General features: G+C 49.7%; 2 protein-coding genes across 2 annotated transcripts; one reads left to right on the forward strand and one right to left on the reverse strand.

Moving 5' to 3' along the window:
* The first annotated feature begins 11,737 nt into the window (after positions 1 to 11,737).
* On the forward strand, positions 11,738 to 13,041 carry LOC125541146 (peroxidase 2-like). Its single transcript, XM_048704616.1, has one exon. It carries the CDS (start codon positions 11,802 to 11,804, stop codon positions 12,759 to 12,761), a length of 960 nt encoding a protein of 319 aa, XP_048560573.1. The 5' UTR covers positions 11,738 to 11,801; the 3' UTR covers positions 12,762 to 13,041.
* Positions 13,042 to 15,219: 2,178 nt separating this feature from the next.
* On the reverse strand, positions 15,220 to 16,970 carry LOC125541147 (peroxidase 2-like). The gene is made up of 2 exons (XM_048704617.1): positions 16,512 to 16,970; positions 15,220 to 16,205 (listed from the first exon to the last, which is right to left on the reverse strand). The coding sequence occupies exons 1-2, from the start codon at positions 16,935 to 16,937 to the stop codon at positions 15,441 to 15,443; spliced, it is 1,191 nt and encodes a 396-aa protein (XP_048560574.1). The 5' UTR covers positions 16,938 to 16,970; the 3' UTR covers positions 15,220 to 15,440.
* Between the last annotated feature and the right edge of the window lie 2,037 nt (positions 16,971 to 19,007).

Consider the following 19,007-nt stretch of genomic DNA (forward strand, 5'->3'; position numbering starts at 1 on the left):
AGATTAGAGAGGACACGAAGTTTGAGACTATAGATAGGACGCAATGTCGAAGTTTGAGAAAACACAGAGAAGAAAGAAGTGTGAAAGCTCGAGAAGTCAATAGAGAAACGCAACAATGTAGGCAATGAAGAGATAGAGAAAGTTTTGATGGTACTAGTTGGAGCAGTTAGGGAAGTGGTGTTTCTATTAAAATGTGTATATCTTTCTTGTAGTTTTCTTTGGATCGGCTCTCTTAGCGAAGAACTGGTGAAGTATGTGATTAAGTGTCGTTTAACACAATAATTGAGTAGTGAAGATTAACTCGGTGATCCCAAATTAAACTATTTTGACAAAAAAAGGGAATCATGTGTAGAGAATTGATTAGAAACGGCACTTGTTTAGAGGAGCAAATATCCTTCGCTACAAGATATTCGATCGTATCCTCCTCTAAATTATAGTGATGTGTTAGAGATGCTCTTGGTGATGTATTTTCTGCAGTACTGAGCTAAGCTATTTGCCTCGAGCCATCAGCTTCACGTGTGCTTTGCCCAAAAACTAACATTAGCCATCTCATGAGCTCCCCTCAAAGAAAAAGTAAGTCATCATGAGCTGTACCAGACGGAGGACCATAGTTTTTTTTTTGAACAGAGAGGACCATAGTCATATATCACTTTTATGGCAACACAAGCGCCGCACCCAGAATATGTTACAAGCAAACCATCCACGCTTTGCCAATATTCAGCAAATTTCCAAGGGACTGCCTAGCAAAACCGACAAGATCCGAGACGTGGGAGAGAGTAGGTGGCAGTCATCTCCCCTCCGCCTCTCTCCAGAGCATAAAATTATGCACCCAACAACCCTAGCCTGCTTTCTCATAGTTGGAGCATTGTGCACATGTTGAAGCTAACCTACCACTCGAGATCTCTAATCCTTCCCGTCACGCGGCAACCACAAAAAATACGGAAGCGTAGGCTTTATTCGCATTCCCGCGAGAGCGCAACCAGAACATACTCCATGAGCGGCGAAAAGAGAGCGGAAAACTGCTTAGATAAATTATAAAGGGATAGAGTTATTATACAGAATACAGGCCAACATGTGCATGGATGCATATATGCAGCTGTGCTGGACCGTCGTGTTGCTCATTAGCCGCCCTGGCATGGATAAAGCGGAGTACCAGTAGTATATTGTTGTTGTTTTGATGCGAAAAAGAAATGCCTTGTTAAGAGGATGCATGGGAAGCATTGTCATTATGCGAAAGCAGCCATAATTAATGGTTGGTACTGCTAGCTAGCAAGTGTCGATGACTACTGGAGTGCTTATTTAGGTACCTCTCTTCAGAGTAAGATCGAAGTTGCCAGATACAAGATCTAGAAAAGAACTGTTTACTGAGGCCACGATATAGTCAAGCACATGTCTCATTCAAACTGAAATTATTTATAGTTTATGAAAAGGAGATGATATATTAGTAGTTATAATATAAAAGATAGGTCCCTTCCTGGCAAAAAGGAAGATAGATCACATTCACAGAATCCTTTTTTTTTAAAACATACCCAAATTAGTGAAAGAAAATACCTTGTCATTACTCACTGAAGAAAAACATTGATGACAAGTTTCTCCATGTGTAAAGAATTCAGAATAAGATAGAAGATGTCATATAAAAGATGTAAAGAAAACAATTTTGGGAGCCCACAATATCATCAAGCATGCGTATCATTCAAACTAAACATATGTATACTTTTATAAAGATATATTTTTAGTTAATATAGAAGATAACCGAGATGCACATTCGAATTATCTTGTCATTTCCCATTGGAGCAAACACATTGATGACATGTTTCTCCATGTGTAACGAATTAGATGCATATATATGTGCTACAATAGGTTTTCATGTGCCTATTGATTTATATTAATTAGTTCGTCACCAAACCTTGAAAGGGCAGGAGAACCACCCAAAATGTTAAACCTATGACCATGGCTTACGGAATAAAACTTACATGCATTATTTTCACTAACAACCCACTAATACCCCTAATTTCACGGTGTGCCCCATTGATTTTCAACCAATTTATACCACATTGGTCTCTAACATTCAAACCGTAAAAGTGTAACATTACTGAAGAACCCCCATCGTGCTGAAACGGGCATGTAATCTGGAAATACTACGGATGTTAGAAATATTGTACCGCACCAAATATTCACATTCATCAATGGTCTTGAGGGGTGAACTATTAAGCTTTTTTTTAGACAAACTATTAAGTAAGGGACTACCATTTGGCGTGGATGGTGAGCTATCTCAAAAACAATGAAAAAAAAGCAAGGGACTGGCTAGAGACCAGTCGACTGAAAATTTCACTTGGGTCAGTCGATTGGTTTCCGTCCGTCCGATGGAAAATAACAAGGTGCCTTCTTCAACGTCCAGACCACGCGGCTTCCACCTTGTAGCTATTGCAATTAAGTAAATACAACTCTAGGTAAAAGTATTAGAACAGAACAGGATTTGCATCTTTTGCATTTTTGCAATCAAGGATAGACCATTCATCTATTTACTGATTATCACATGAGTTTTTTTTTGAAAGATCCAGCAATCACTGGCTTTTCATATCATTAGCAGAAAGCAGTGGGAAAATACAAAGGTGTGTTGGAAGGTCCTAAGACCAGTACAGAAAAGATTACAACAAGCTCAGCTTCGGTCTAGGCTTTGCTGACCGAAAAAGTGAAAAAAAAACAATGGCCTATATCTCATGGCGGATCCCAGAAGGGTCTCTCCAAGCATGCTGCGCCCGCCTGCCGCCAAAGATGCACTGAATCTTCGATGGCCTTGGCGATGTCCCTTGCTGCCGGCTGCTTGCCTCTGAAAATGCAGCTGTTTCGCTCGTTCCATATCTCCCAGCATGTCAAAAGCATGATCGTGCTGGCGCCCTTCCATTTGGCCGGCGGGGTCTTGCTGATCATCCGTTGCATGATCGCTGTAGAGTTGGAATTTTGCCATGAATGATGTGGAGCTAGCTGCCGACATCCTTCTCTGGATCCCACCAAGCCCCAGACCTCAAGCGCTGTTTGGCATGACCAGAACAAGTGGTGGGTCGACTCCAGGTTGCGGACACAAAACTGGCAGAAATAGTTGTTTAGCCAACCGCGCCGCTGGAGACGATCATTTGTCCAGAGGCGATCTTTTAGTAATAGCCAAGCAAAGAATTTGATGTTTCCTGGTGCCCATTTTTTCCAAACGAGCTCATCCAAAACTGATAGGATCCGTCCCTGGAACTGCATGGCATATGCTGACTTTGATGTGTATTTGCCTGTTGCCTCATGGTTCCATCGAATTGTATCCCTCTCTCCCTCCCGGAGCTCCGGGGCAGCGGCGATGATCAAGCGGTTGAGCTGGACGAACTGCTGCAGCAGCGGCTGTGTGTCTCCATGTCTCAGGTCTTCAATCCAAGTGTCGTTTCTAAGAGCTTCTCGAACTGTCCAGTTTTTGCGCTTGGAGTGGTTGAGGAGGGCTGGGTAGGCAGTGGCCAGCGTGATTGGGCCAATCCAAGAGGAGTGCGAGAACAGGGCCGTTGAACCATCCCCAACTGTTACCGTCGTCGCAGCCGCAAACAGAGCTTTGTCTTCCCCGTTGCATGGTGATGTCGTGCCCACCCATGGGCGGTCCGGATCAGCCCAGGAGATCCAGAGCCATCGCAGTCGCAAGGCACGGCTGAAACTGTCCAGGTCCAGGATGCCCAGGCCCCCTGGAGGTTGGCGCACACACCACGGGCCAGCTTACTTTGCAGCTGGCCCCCGTCAGCTCGTCATCCTGTTTCCATAGGAACCGGCGTCTGCACTTGTCAATTTCTTTCAGTAGTTTCTTTGGAATTGGCATGGTGCTGAGAACACTTCGAACGAGCACTCTCCTACTTGCAATGGGAAGTAGCTTGCCCTTCCAGCCAGCCAGCCTGGCTTTGATTCTATCTAGGATGAACTGTAGGTTTGCCAGTCTCAGCCGGGTGATGGTGATCGGGAGCCCAAGGTATGTAGTGGGAAACTGTCCTAGCTTGCCTCCAAAATTGTGTAGCACAGTCGGTAGGTCAATATTCTCGCATCTAATGGGGAGGGCCGACGATTTTGAAGGGTTTATATGCAGGCCCGTCGATTTTCCGAAGTCTTGGAGGATGGCTAGGAGTGCATCTACCTCGTGTTGCACTGGGTTGGCGAAGATGACCGCGTCGTCAGCGTAGAGACTAATACGAAGTTTTAGTTCCCTTCCTGGTATAGGCGCAATTAGTTGCTGCTGGGTGGCCTCCCGTAGAATGTGATGCAGGGGGTCGATTGCTAGGATGAATAGAAACGGCGAAAGGGGGTTGCCTTGTCGCAGTCCTCGACGGTGGAGGATTCGTCGGCCGGGGATGCCATTTAGCAGGAAGGGCGATGATGAGGTAGAGAGCAGGAGGGCAATCCAATCTCTCCATCTAGCGCTAAAACCTAGCTTTTGCAGCAGCTCTAATATGTATTCCCATGATACATTGTCGAATGCCTTGGCAATGTCCAGTTTTAGTAGCAGGGCCGGGGTTTTCTTTCTATGGAGTGCCTTGACACAATTCTGGACGTAGAGGAAGCTATCATGGATGCACTTGGTCCAGAGAAAGGCCGATTGCGCTGGGGAGACTAGCGTATGGATCACCGTGGCCAGTCGCATTGAGAGCACCTTTGCAATAAGCTTGGCGATGGAGTGGATTGAGCTGATGGGTCGAAAATCCGCAATGGAGGAGGCCCCATCCTTCTTTGGGATCAGGGCCACCAGGGCCGTGTTGATGGATGCAAAATTTGTACCAACTAGGTTGTAGAATTGGCTAAAAGCTGCCATGATGTCATCCTTGATGACAGTCCAGCAGCTTCTGAAGAAAATGCCCGAGAAGCCATCCGGTCCTGGTGCACGCTCAGCTGGAGAGGATTTGATCGCGAGCCATACTTCTTCTTTGCTGAAAGGGTTATCTAGGCCACCCCCTTGCAGGTGAGGTAGGTTGAGGGAGTTCTAGTGGATGGTGGTGTCTCGACAGGCCGACGTCCCCAGCAAGGAGTTAAAATGATCATAGATCAGCGCTTCCTTATCCTCCTGAGATGTGGTCACACCTGTAGGCCCATGTAGGGTGTGGATGAACTTCTTCCTATTTCTAGAGTTGATCTTTGCATGAAAGAAGGCGGCCGGGGCATCTCCGGCAGGCAGCCATGTAACTCGAGAGGCTTGTCATTTTCTTGCCCTCTCGATTGCGGCCAGCCCTAGAATGCGCAGCTTGAGGGTTTTGCGAAGGTGGAATTCCATATCTGAGAGTGCCCTTTTTTCTTGTGCTACATCAAGGCACAGTACGATTTCGGTGGCGAGGTGCAGTTGCATCTTGGCATCACTGAAAAGCGATTCACTCCAGATCTTCAAGTCTTTGGCCACCTGGGCCATCTTGATGTTTAGCCTGGCGAAAGCGCAACGCGCCGGCGTGGGGCGATTCCATGCCCGCTCTACGGTTTCATGGAAGTGGGGATGCCTAGGCCAGAACGCTTCAAATCTGAACCGAGCTAGCTGTCGAGGGGCTGCAGTTGGTGCCAGAAGTAGGGGGCAGTGATCGGAGCAAGATGTGGAGGCTGCGTGGAGGAGGTAGGTCGGGAACAGGCTCTCCCAGGCGATGGTGCATAAGAATTTATCTATGCTAACTAGTGTCGGGACTAGTTGTTTGTTGCTCCAAGTGAGTCGACGATTTTTGCATTTGATTTCACGCAAACCAGCTGCATCTATGGCTGCTCTGAACTTTCCCATGATCCGGCGATTTATGTTACTGTTGCTTTTATCCCTAGCCTCGTAGATGATATTGAAATCTCCATTGATCAACCACGCTTCGCCAGGTGGGGGCGCTACGCTTGCAAGATCGGCGAGGAAGTCATCCTTCCATCCCTCGTCAGCAGGCCCATAAACCGTGGTCAGCCAGTAGGAAGTCGCGGAGTTTGCAAGCGTTACTCTGGCGGTGATTGAGAATTGACCTATAGCTTGAGATTGGACAGAGACAAGAGCCGAGTTCCAGAAGATTGCGATCCCTCCACGCGTCCCCATCGCTTGGAGGACGACACAATCGTCAAGCCTTGCACCTCCTACCTCTCTAGCTAGGGTCGCCGACCAGAAATCTATCTTAGTCTCCTGAAGGCATAGGATTGCAAGCTTGTGTGTGTTGGCAGTGCCGCAAATGACTACACGGCGCGCCGGTGTGTTTAGGCCTCGGACATTCCAACTCATGACGGGGCAGTTAGAGTCATTCATGGGTAAACCAATAGTCACTCATCGTGCTAACTACAGAGAGGCGGAACCGGCCATGTTGTCGACGACTGTCATTCGTTGAAAGGAAATACAGGAACACATCCGGACTGTCCTGGGGTTGCCGGCGGCCACCAATAGGCCCAAAACCCCGCCGGTAAACAACTATCCTCCTACCCACTCTACGGTTACAGCAATCTTGACACATGAAGGAACCTACGCTACTCCAGCACCATGCTGGTCATCGTCGACGAGGAGAGCTACGGGAGGCAACTAACATGGGGTAAGAGAGGGCCCCGGGGCCTCATCTACGTGGTCGTTGACGCCGGCAATTTCCTTGAGCGCTCTGGGGTCGAGGCGGGTGAGCTTCGCTATGGCAGCAATGTCGGAGTCCGTCAGCGGTTCGTCGAAGCGGCGGATGAGGGCCTCCGCTGCCTGGGCCGTCATCTTCTCTTTTGGGCCAAGGATCCCAAGCCCGTGCACCAGACGCAGCGTCGCCCTCTGGGAGACTGGCACTGGTGATGGATTGTTGGCTTGCCTGAGGCTCTGTCGAGTCGGCTTGGGTACCATCCTGCTCTTGCGGGGTGTCTTGTCTCTGGCCGGCCGATCGCCGCTTGGGGCAAGGGCGCGAAGAGGGGCGACACTGCGTTTGCGGCATCGCCCTGGAGCTGCATCTCTGTGACCTTCTGGGTGACTTCTCCTAACTGCACCGCATGCGTGGCTGCCGTCTGGGGGTGTGGCGTGCTAGGGAGAGAGCAGGCCCCAGGTCCAGGGAGTCACTGCTGTCCCCCCCTTCATCAGCGTCGAAGAGCGGCTTGGCCAGCTTGGCGGCTATCATCTAGTCGATCACCGGAGCCTGGGCGTCGGCGCGGGGAGGCGGGGGAGGCAGGGTGTCTTGGGCTCCCTCGAAGAACTCGGCCACCGGGTCTGCGCCAGGGGCCGGTGCAGTGCGCTTGGCGAGCTGGCGAGGCGGGCGAGGAGGAAGACGATGTTGCTTGTGGCTTTTGAAGGAAATATGCCCTAGAGGCAATAATAATGTTATTATTTTATTTCCTTATATCATGATAAATGTTTATTATTCATGCTAGAATTGTATTATCCGGAAACATAATACTTGTGTGAATACATAGACAAACCAAACGTCACTAGTATGCCTCTACTTGACTAGCTCGTTGATCGAAGATGGTTATGTTTCCTAACCATAGACATGTGTTGTCATTTGATTAATGACATCACATCATTAGGAGAATGATGTGATTGACATGACCCATTCCATTAGCTTAGCACCCGATCGTTTAGTATGTTGCTATTGCTTTCTTCATGACTTATACATGTTCCTATGACTATGAGATTATGCAACTCCCGTTTACCGGAGGAACACTTTGTGCGCTACCAAATGTCACAACGTAACTGGGTGATTATAAAGGAGCTCTACAGGTGTCTCCAAAGGTAAATGTTGGGTTGGCGTATTTCGAGATTAGGATTTGTCACTCCGATTGTTGGAGAGGTATCTCTGGGCCCTCTCGGTAATGCACATCACATAAGCCTTGCAAGCATTACAACTAATGAGTTAGTTGCGAGATGATGTATTACGAAACGAGTAAAGAGACTTGCCGGTAACGAGATTGAACTAGGTATTGAGATACCGACGATCGAATCTCAGGCAAGTAACATACCGATGACAAAGGGTACAACGTATGTTGTTATGCGGTCTGATCGATAAAGATCTTCGTAGAATATGTAGGAGACAATATGAGCATCCAGGTTCCGCTATTGGTTATTGACCAGAGAAGTGTCTCGGTCATGTCTACATTGTTCTCAAACCCGTAGGGTCCGCACGCTTAAGGTTTCGATGACAGTTATATTATGAGTTTATGAGTTTTGATGTACCGAAGTTAGTTCGGAGTCCCGGATGTAATCACGGACGTGACGAGGAGTCTCAAAATGGTCGAGACATAAAGATTGATATATTGGAAGCCTATATTTGGATATCGGAAGTGTTCCGGGTGAAATCGGGATTTTACCGGATTACCGGGAGGTTACCGGACCCCCCGGGAGGTATATGGGCCTTAGTGGGCTTTAGTGGAAGAGAGGAGAGGTGGCCAGGGCTGGGCCGCGCATCCCTCCCCCTAGTCCGAATAGGACAAGGAGAGGGGGGCGGCGCCCCCCTTTCTTCTCTCTCTCCTCTTTCCCCCCTCCCGAATCCTATTCCAACTAGGAAAGGGGGGGAATCCTACTCCCGGTGGGAGTAGGACTCCTTCTGGCGCGCCCTCCTCCTGGCCGGCCGCACCTCCCCTTGCTCCTTTATATACGGGGGCAGGGGGCACCCCTACACACACAAGTTGATCCACGTGATCATATTCTTAGCCGTGTGCGGTGCCCCCTTCCACCATAATCCTCGATAATATTGTAGCGGTGCTTAGGCGAAGCCCTGCGACGGTAGTACATCAAGATCGTCACCACGCCGTCGTGCTGACGGAACTCTTCCCCGACACTTTGCTGGATCGGAGTCCGGGGATCGTCATCAAGCTGAACGTGTGCTAGAACTCGGAGGTGCCGTAGTTTCGGTGCTTGATCAGTCGGGCCGTGAAGACGTACGACTACATCAATCGCGTTGTGCTAACGCTTCCGCTGTCGGTCTACAAGGGTACATAGATCACGCTCTCCCCTCGTTTCTATGCATCACCATGATCTTGCGTGTGCGTAGGAAATTTTTTGAAATTACTACGTTCCCCAACAGCTTCACCGTCGTGGAGTCGCCTGCTCGGCGCGGTCTCCTTTTCCTTTGGCTTTGATGGGCGCGTCGAAGCCACGCGCATTGCCGGTTCCTTGATCTTGCCAGGGGCGTGGGGCAGAGTTTTGTCGCTGCACATGTGTCTTCCGCGTGGCGCACCTTGCCGATGGCGGGAGATCGGGGTCCGGCTGCGCTGCCGTTCCTTGGCCGGGGGGTGGGGGTGGGGGGAGCATTTGCCCGTCCCAGGCCGAGGAGGGTGTCCTTCCAGGTGCGTCGCTGGTATCTTTGGTCGTCGCGGTCGCGGTCGCACCCCCCACCGCTAGAGGGCATGCCCCGGCAGCCCGTGGATGCCATGTGGGGCTGCGGGCGCATGGTAGGCGCAGGCGCAATCGCCGGCCTGCCGTCCTCCACCCGCACAGTCCACACGCCCGGCTCGGTGCGGGGGTATGGGCGCTCATCGGGCTCGTCGTCTTCCGAGGGGATGCCACTCTACGGGGAGCGCGAGGATCGCAGCGAGAGCGGCGTCCAGTCCTCGACACGGTCCAGATGAAGGAGCAAGTCGAACTGCAGCAGCTCAGGTGGAGGAGCCACCGCGTGACTCGGAGGGGAGTGGCCCAGCATCTCATCGATGCGGCCCGCCCCCTGGCGTGCTTCCAAATGGTGCGTCTAGTGGGGATATGGGCAGTGTCCCAGCACCAGACCCAACATGCGAAGAGCTTGGTGTCGACACGCTCGTGCGTCCGGCTGTCCAAGCGGTCGACGATCACCTTGTCACCAATGGCTTCCCCGCCCCCTCGAGTGTCTAGAGGTTCATGGGGAGCTTCTCGATGACCACACGCACATGCAGCATCCACTTGAGGCGGACAGCATGCGCGTCCTCACGCCAGGGCTCCAGCAGGAAGGGCACGCCATCCACCGACAGCGAGCCCTGCCGCACAGCGAGATCCTTGTGCGCCGGCATGGTGAAGAAGACGAAGAAGTCCTCGGGGTCGTGGTTGGTGACGCGCAGAAGGTGTGGTGGGATCTTGAACTCCTTCTCGAGCGCGCGGCCGATGGACAGCGGACTGGCGGCATGCGTCGTGGTGCCCACCGCCGTGACGACCACGGCATGCTCGAGGAGCAGGAACGTCTGGTGCTCGATGGCTGGCGAGGACGCGATGACCTGGTGGCTGTTGCGGGGGCGGCGGTTGTGGTCAATGAGGGGTGCAGGCTCCATGGCGAGGCGCTCGTCGACCGGATAGGCTGGCCGCAGGGTCGGGGACGGCGGGAAGATCAGGCGCTCGCGGACCGGACGGTGCTGGGCGCACGGACGCACGCCCTGCTTGCGTGCAGCCTTGTTGCGGGGATTTGCAGGGCAGTCACGTCCGTAGTGGCCTTGGAGTTCGCAGATAATGCAGCGCAGTGGGTCGTGGCAGTCGATTCTACGATGTTCAGAACTAAGACAGCGGAAGCAGAGGCCTTTGAATCTACTTAAAAAGGCCTCCCTGCCCTTAGAGGAGAGCCGGCCGGGGATGGAGCGTCGGCGTCGGTGGCTCTGGAGCTGGCTGGAGCCCATCGGATCTCTATTGGCCCTCTTGTTTTTGCGGGATTGATGGAGCGTCCAGCCCTCTTCAATATCGTCGCTGGCCGGAAATGGCAAGGAGGAATCACGTGCCACAATGGACTTGAGACGGGGGCGCTCGGGCGGGGGTGGCGCGTCCCCGTCCTCCGGTCCGAAGCCAGCCTCGGGGTCGCAGGCGCCAGATCTGCGAGGGGAGCGGGGAGGGCTCCTCAGACCGCGCGGCGAAGGGGGGGACGGGGTCGCCGGCACCTGGGACGGACCACTGGTCGGGGAATGGATCTCCCCCTTTTCTGGAGAGCTCCCTTCAAGGCTTCCTGTAGGCGAAGCTAGATCCCGCACCGGGGTGGAGCAGCGCAGCATGGCCTCCGCGGAGACCCGGATGGGCGGCGAGCGCAGTAAAGGCGCCTCGGATTTTGGGTGGCCGCCGCGGCCGGAGCGGCCAGCGGCGCGGGGGGGGGGGGGGGGGGGGGGGAGGGGGCTCAGAGCCTGGGACGTGGTTCCCTTATCACATGAGTTAGTTGGTAGTATTTTTGGCCTTTAAGTTAAGCGAAATTAAACATTTCTCTCCCTTAATTTAACCGCTGATAATTTTTGGTCACTCAGTTCTAAAACCGAACAACCTTTTTCTTGGGGAAAGCCATAATGTCGGTGTGTATTATTCGGTAAAAATAGTTATCCACAAGGGTAGCAATTAGAGCAATGCTAGAGCTACGTAAAAAGTTCTACGTAATTAACGTAACGAACCAGGTGAATGAATACGATTGGAGATAAGGGGAGGACGGGCCCACCCCTTGAAAATTGGGGGGGGGGGGGGGGGTAGTTGTTAGGTAGTTCAAGTAAATGGCGCGTAGCTCTTCGTAGATGTAGGATTTTCGTAGCAATTAATAAGGTTGGGGGATCATGCTGGCAGATAACATCATGGTTCGGTGGTTCCCCGCAGCCTTCTTTTAGCAAGTTCATGAGCAGCTCTATTGGCTTTCCCAGGGCAATGCATGAAAGAAAATTAAACAAGCAAAACGACCTAAAACCAAACAACTTAATCCCTCAACTAACAAAATCATTTGATCCCTCTCAAGTGGTTTATCTATGAGGTGGCATGGAACCATGTTCTACGTATGGAATATCTCTTTCTCGCTCACTTCCTCCCATCTATAAATAGGATCTGCACATATGAGCAGTCCACACAGCCACTTCTCGAGGTCCATCTCCACCTACACTCACAGGTCCATCAGCTAAACTAGCTAGGAGCCATGGCTAAGCTTGCCATTCTGATCTCATGCGCCATGCTCCTAGCCGCGGCGTGCCATGGCCTGGAGATGGGCTACTACCGAAGCACGTGCCCGAAGGCCGAGGCGCTCGTGCGCGCCGAGGTGAAGAAGGCCGTGCGCGCCGACGCCGGCTCCGGCGCCGGCATCATCCGCATGCTCTTCCACGACTGCTTCGTCGAGGGCTGCGACGCCTCCGTGCTGCTGGACCCGACGCCGGCCAACCCGCAGCCGGAGAAGCTGGGCGCGCCCAACAACCCCAGCCTCCGGGGCTTCGAGGTCATCGACGCCGCCAAGGCCGCCCTCGAGCGCGCCTGCCCCGGCGTCGTCTCCTGCGCCGACGTCGTCGCCTTCGCGGCCCGCGACGCGTCCTACCTCCTCAGCCACGCCAGGGTCAGCTTCCACGTCCCCGCCGGCCGCCTCGACGGCCGCAGGTCCATCGCCAACGACACGCTCCTCTTCCTGCCCGGCCCGACCTCCAACCTCAGCACCCTCGTCTCCGGCTTCGCCGCCAAGGGCCTCTCCGCCGAGGACATGGTCGTGCTCTCCGGGGCGCACTCCATCGGCCGCTCCCACTGCTCCTCCTTCGTCCCCGACCGCCTCGCCACCCAGTCCGACATCGGCGCGCCGCTCGCCAGCCTCCTGCGCCGCCGGTGCCCAGCCAGCCCCACCGCCGCCAACGACCCCACGGTGGTGCAGGACTTCGTGACGCCCAGGAAGCTCGACAACCAGTTCTACAAGAACGTGCTCGCGCGCAGGGTGCTCTTCACGTCCGACGCCGCGCTGCTGTCCTCGCAGGACACGGGGAGGATGGTGCGCGCCAACGCCAGGTTCCTGGCGTCGTGGGAGAAGAAGTTCGCCAAAGCGATGGTGAAGATGGCCAACATCGAAATCAAGGGCAGCGGCGTCGGCGAGATCAGGAAGAACTGCCGCCTCGTCAACTAGCTGGCAATGCACATACGCAAAAGCTACTACTACTTGATCCCATTTTATCCCATTTTCGATTGGTTGTAAAGCTACATTTTGATCTCATTTTGTCCCATTTTCGATTGGATGTAAAGAATTGTTTCCCATCCGTGGGTTCTTCTTTGCTCGGGTTGCTTTTTTGAAGGGAAGATCCTGTTTTATTTGTTGATTATTTTTCTCCTGCCTGCTGTATATCTGTTTGTCTGGCCTGCACTGCCTTTCTCAAAAAGATGTATCAATACATCTTTGTTGTTTGATTTGTACTTAGGTGAGATTTGCCATAGCATTGTAGTGCTAGATGTTTTACATATCCAATTGGGCCTGGCATTGTTCAAATCCGAATGAAACATTTTGCTTGAAACTTCCGTTCCTTCTTAAGAGAAAAGCCAACAAAAAACCAATTTTGGCCGCCAAGGGTCTTCGGCCACACTATACACATGGACATCAGGTTCAGCCTTTTTGGTCGGATGCATTACTTTGTTGGACCTTTTTGCACGTAGGGTGGATTGTATGGGGGTGTGGCCGCCGAACAACATCCAGGCATCGATACCCTAAATGCCAAAAGAGCACCACCGATTCGCACTACAGTGGAGAAGATCTGAGCGTATTCAGACTTGATCTTGAAGCACCTTTTCAACTCTGAATCTGTCAAGAGGCATGAGTCGACTTTGTCCCGTGACTGGAGAAGATCCGAGCGTATTCCCAATACCGAAGTCAACCTAAATGGCCCGGTCCACTTTGTCCCGTGAGCGATTTTTTATTTTGTTCTCTTCGGGGTTTTAGTCGACTTTTCACAAAAAGGAAGATGTTTTTCAGGAGTTATTCATTTTGAAAAGCTATTAAAAATAATAAAACATATCTTATAAAATCGTTTAGTATGTGTTTTATTAAAAAATAGTGTATATTAAAAAGTTCACATATATTTAAAAAATCTTAATCGTGTATTTTAAAAAATTCTTCATATAATTAAGAAGTTCATCCTATATTATTACTTTTCAATTTAATAACAAAAATTTCATCATATATTAACAAAAAAAGTTTGATATGTATTTGAAAAATGTTTACCATATACTAAAAATGTTCATTGTCTATTTTTATAAATGTTCATCATATAGTGGTAAAAATGTTCACCGTATGTTGCAAAACTATATAAATCTGGTCAAACTTAATTTTTTTGACTTTAGACAAATCTTTTATGCGGAGTAAAAAAGAAACGAAGGGAGTACAAAGCTGCTAATCCTAGTTGTTGACGACCCTGCAAATCTTCCTGATCTCCGCATTGGCATTGGTCTTGAGCTCGATGGCCGCCATCTTTATCATGGGCCTGGCGAACTTGCTCTCCCACCTCCTTGGGATAAGTGTGTTCTTCACCACCTTCCTGGCTGTCCTCCTGGACAACAAGGGTGCCGCATTGGAGGTGAAGAGCACGTTGCATTTGAGCACATTGGTGTAGTACCGAGTGTCCAACCGGTTGGGCGTCACAATGTCCTGCACCACTATTGGGTCCAAATGGGCGGGCCCACTCACATATATGCCTTCGGCAAAGGCTCAACAATTTGCCGACCAAGGGCGGCAAATAGGAGCTCTCGCCTCCGTGCATCAACTACCATGGCACTTTCTGTTTTTGTCGAGCCGTGCTTTGGTATCTGGTTTTTTATGGAGGGGTGGCCTCTGAAGCCCACTTTGCCCTATGAGCAGTTATATATATTTTTTCTCTTTGGTTTTTTATTTAGGTTTTCACCAAAAAAGGACGTTGACTTTTCGGAGATAGATATTTTATAACCCTATTAAAACTATTAGAAATTGTTTACTATGTGTTTTATGAAAAAGTTTAGTATATTACAAAAAGTTCAGTGTATATTAAAAAAAATCAATGTGTACTAAAAAACTAAAAAATGTTCATCATATTATTAAAAAAGTTCATCCTATATGAATAATTTTTCAATTTATCAAAGATGTTCATCGTATATTAATAAAATGTTCGGTATGTATTCAGAAAATGTTCACCGTATACTAAAAAAGTTCAGTGGGTATTTAAAAAATGTTCACTCTATATTAAAAAAAAGGTCACCGTGTATTGCAAAACTATAAAGAAATTTAAAAAATGCAAAAGTAATAAAGAAAAGACCCCGATAAATCCCAAACATTCGAAGTTTGCTCATAGCAAATAGAACGTTTTTTATGACAACTTTCAAGACCTGGCATCAAGGTGAGTTGGTACTTTTTTCAGTTTCAATACGTTGTATCAAGGTGATACATCTGCGAATAGTTTACAGCCGGATTATGCATTGAGTGTACAGAGCGTATTGGGTTTTGTGTGAGAAACAAGAGAGATTGTGTGGAAAGTAGTACAGGTCTCGGCGTGGAGTGTGATGCGCATGGTCAAGATTCATGAGTGACCATGAAATTAAAACACAGAGCAAAATCGGTAACATGATGAGCTAAAAAACAAACTTCATTTGAGAAGTAATATGATCAAGTATAATTGAGCCAGCTATTTAATTTAACCAAAGAATGGAACAATAACATGCTTCTACTTATAACTTAACCAAGGAACCAAAATGCAGGGAATCAACAAGGACGGATGCTCCAAAATAAACTGGTGGGAAAACCTAAACAGTGTGCACGCTTGGTTTTAACTACAAGTGGCTGGCAATCCTAGTTGTTGACGACCCTGCACATCTTCCTGATCTCCCCATTTGCAGCGGTCTTGAGCTCGATGGCCGCCATCTTCACCATCGCCCTGGCGAACTTGCTCTCCCACCTCCTTGGGATAAGTGCGTTCTCCACCACCTTCCTGGCTGTCCTCCGGGACGACAAGAGTGCCGCGTCGGAGGTGAAGAGCACGTTGCGCTTGAGCACATTGGTGTAGTACCGGGTGTCCAACCGGTTAGGCGTCACAATGTCCTGCACCACTGTTGGGTCGTTCGTGAAGTTGGGACTCACCGGACACTTGCTCTGCAGCAGGGTGGCGAATGCCGGGTTCATGTCCGAGGGGTTCGGCGGGAGGCGGTCGGTGAAGGACGAGCAGTGGGACACGCCGATGGTGTGCGCGCCGGAGAGCACCACGAGGTCATCCTCGTCGAGGTTCTTGGCCCTGAAATTGTCGACGAGCTGCGAGAGGTTGAAGAACGGTGGCGGAAGGAAATCGAGCGCCTCACTGGAGAGGGACACGCGCCCGTCCAGGCGCCCTGCCGGCATCCTAAAGTTGATCCTTGCACGGCTGAGGAAGAAGGAAGCGTCTCGGGCGGCAAAGGCGATAATGTCGGCGCAGGAGACCCTCCCGGGGCAAACCTTCTCGAGCGCCTCCTTGGCAGCGTCGATCACTTCGAAGCCACGCAGGCTTGGGAAGTTGGGTGGGCTGAGCTTCTCCGGCTGCGGGTTGGCCGCTGTCGGGTCGAGCAGGACGGAAGCGTCGCAACCCTGTAAGAAAACGTCGGGCGCGCACACACATGTTAATCAACACCTGGCATCACACCGACAAAATGCTAGAAACATGTCTGTACATACCAAGAAGAAATAAAATATTTATCTGACATCTGAATTAATCGGAGCATGCTTACCACTAGCAGTATTCTATCCAGCAATACGATTTTAGCAATCACCATTAACATTTCTTTAAGAAAACATTCACGAGGTTTTATGCCTTGCGTACTAATCACATGCACATGACAGATATTCTGCAGTATTACCACATGCATGGATGGATTTTCAAAATTTTAACTGTACCTGGACGAAGCAGTCGTGGAAGTGCATCCGAATTATCCCAGCGCCCAGGCCAGGGTTCTTGGACGTGGCGTTCCTCACGGCCTCCCTGACGATGTTCTCCGCCCGTGGGCACGAGCGCCTGTAGAAGCCGACACGCAGCCTCCGTCGTCCCGCAGACGGAGAAGGGGTCGGGCTCGGTGGACTAGCAGTAGGTGCGGCCATGCTTGGCGGGCTTGGTGCCGGGAAGGTGTAGCTCGGGCTAGCAGCTGGGGAGCTAATGTGGCTTGGATAGGAACCTTGATAGGCTGGCATTTCGGCTACCGGCGGACTAGCGTAGCTTGGGTAGGAGCCTTGGTAGGCTGGCATTGCGGCCGGCGCGGAGGTTTTTTGAGCAGTAGCCACGGCTCCGAGCGATGCAAGCAAGATGGCAACGGCGAGGTTTGCCATGTCTGCAGGTTCGGTGCTTGAAACTGCCTGCGCTTCGGCCTCTGTGCCTCCTGACGCTGTTGCGGCCGTCTACTTATAGATGGGCTCTGTGAGGTAGTTCGAGGAATGTACCAGGCACGAATTGTTGCTTCGGCTGCTATACATGTGTACAGCTTCTTTAATTAGTATATCGTTGTAGTTCAATGTCAACTGGGCACATGGATGAACATGAACAACTCATCGATCCGGGCTGCGCCGACGGAGCTTCTGAGTTGCTCGGGAGTGATTCATGGGAAGGTAGGTAGCGTAGTAAGACAAGTTTATATCAACACACTGTAATGCCAGTGGAAGGAGGCGAAGACTTTTTTGGAACAATAATTCCATGCATGTGTTCAACCAGGATTCCAACTGTGTTGTACAACAATGCTGCGGCGTGATGTACGATGAACAAGTTCTTAACATGTTACGATGCCCACTGGGAGATTTTTTGTTCTGTTTTGAGCGGGCGAATGGGCAACAACCGGTTGTTGGTTAGTATCCGTTATGCAAACAAGTCCGTTAATAGTTTGACATGTAGTCCTAGATTTGACAATGGTGCTCGTATTTTTTTGGATTTATTTCAGCGCTTTCAGTAATATGCGTTCAACGAGAGAAAACGTCCCTGTCGATTACAAAGGTGTGAGTGCCGGCTTAGTCAATCTCAAGATGATGTGTTGACTTAGTTTCTCGGAGGTGTTTGTAGGGATAGAGTGTGCGTGCATGTGTTCATATGACTATGAGTCAGTGTATGTGCGTATGTATGAGCGTCTGCATGTTTCCTGTATTCTAATTCTTTTTTCCTTGGCATGTATTAAGCTTTAAACTCCAAGTGATTAATAGGCATATAGGACACATTAGAATAGGAGAACGACCTCCTGTGGGCATAAACTAACACATACTCCCTTTAAACAAAATGTAAGACGTTTTTTATGCCCTATACAAAATCAAAAAATGGCTTACATTTTGATATATAGCTTGTATTACGGTAAGAATGCCTTGTATGTTGACTAATTTTCTTTTAAAAAGAGGGTCCACCGAACCTCAGCATGAGACGGTGCACACAACCATATACCATTCAGTACTAAGTACCGAGCATCCAGAGTGTTGTACAAAAATTAAAATGAAAAAAGCTCAAATCTCGAAATCACTAGTGCAGAATCGGGCTTTAGCGCCAGTTCGTAAGGCCCTTTAGCGCCGGTTCTACAACCGGCATTAAAGAGTGGGGACTAAAGCCCCCCCCCCCCCCCCCCCCCCCCCCCCCCCCCCCCCCCCCCCGTTCGGCACGAACCAGCGCTAAAGTGCCACCACGTGGCACGAGCCTGGCCCCAGGTGCGGGTAGATCATTAGTACCGGTTGGTAACACCAACTGGTACTGAATGTTTAGGGTGTTTTTTTATGTTTCTTTTAATTTTGTGTTTTCAATTCAATTTAATGATTGTTTTACATTATAATGAGTTGTTAAATCATTAAGTGAAAGTACCGCAAATTAGTTTCAACTGGATGCATGTGGATCCTGGCAGCTAAGTGATCAAGTATATGCCATATCCATATTACTTGATCACGTGATCAAGTATATGCCATATTCATATTACCTTGATCACTATCACTTAGCTAGGATCCATCTAGTTGAAACTAATCTGCGGTTTTTTTCATAAATGATATAATAACTCATCAATATCATCATCATCATATTAATATAAAAACTATTGCATCATATCATCACCAACAACATTATATACTAGCTAGCTAAAAATCATCATAGTCGTCATTACCACTATTTAATCATCATAGTCATTACCACTATCTAATCACCACCAACACTAACTTAAAGAAGAAACATTCACTTATACCAGAAGCAAAGATATCATCGAGTTCAACATGGTCATGATATTATAAGCGTTCATAACATCACAAAAGCAAATCACTCTTTGAGATTAAGTTCAGGACGAAGAACACGAACATGAGAGGACAAGTACTAAGAGCATGAACTAGCTAATCACTCATGCTGCTCTCTCTCAGGTAAAATAGCATAGAACATGTATAGCTCTCCTG

The sequence above is a fragment of the Triticum urartu genome, chromosome 2, assembly GCF_003073215.2.
Source record: "Triticum urartu cultivar G1812 chromosome 2, Tu2.1, whole genome shotgun sequence".
NCBI lineage: Eukaryota > Viridiplantae > Streptophyta > Magnoliopsida > Poales > Poaceae > Triticum > Triticum urartu.

Excerpts from the sequence above, each read along its gene's own strand:
- LOC125541146 (XM_048704616.1), top strand. The coding sequence starts at position 11,802 with ATGGCTAAGCTTGCCATTCTGATCTCATGCGCCATGCTCCTAGCCGCG.
- LOC125541147 (XM_048704617.1), bottom strand. The coding sequence starts at position 16,937 with ATGGCAAACCTCGCCGTTGCCATCTTGCTTGCATCGCTCGGAGCCGTG. Across the intron at positions 16,206-16,511 it reads TCCACGACTGCTTCGTCCAG|GGTTGCGACGCTTCCGTCCT; the intron begins GTACAGTTAAAA and ends GTTTTCTTACAG.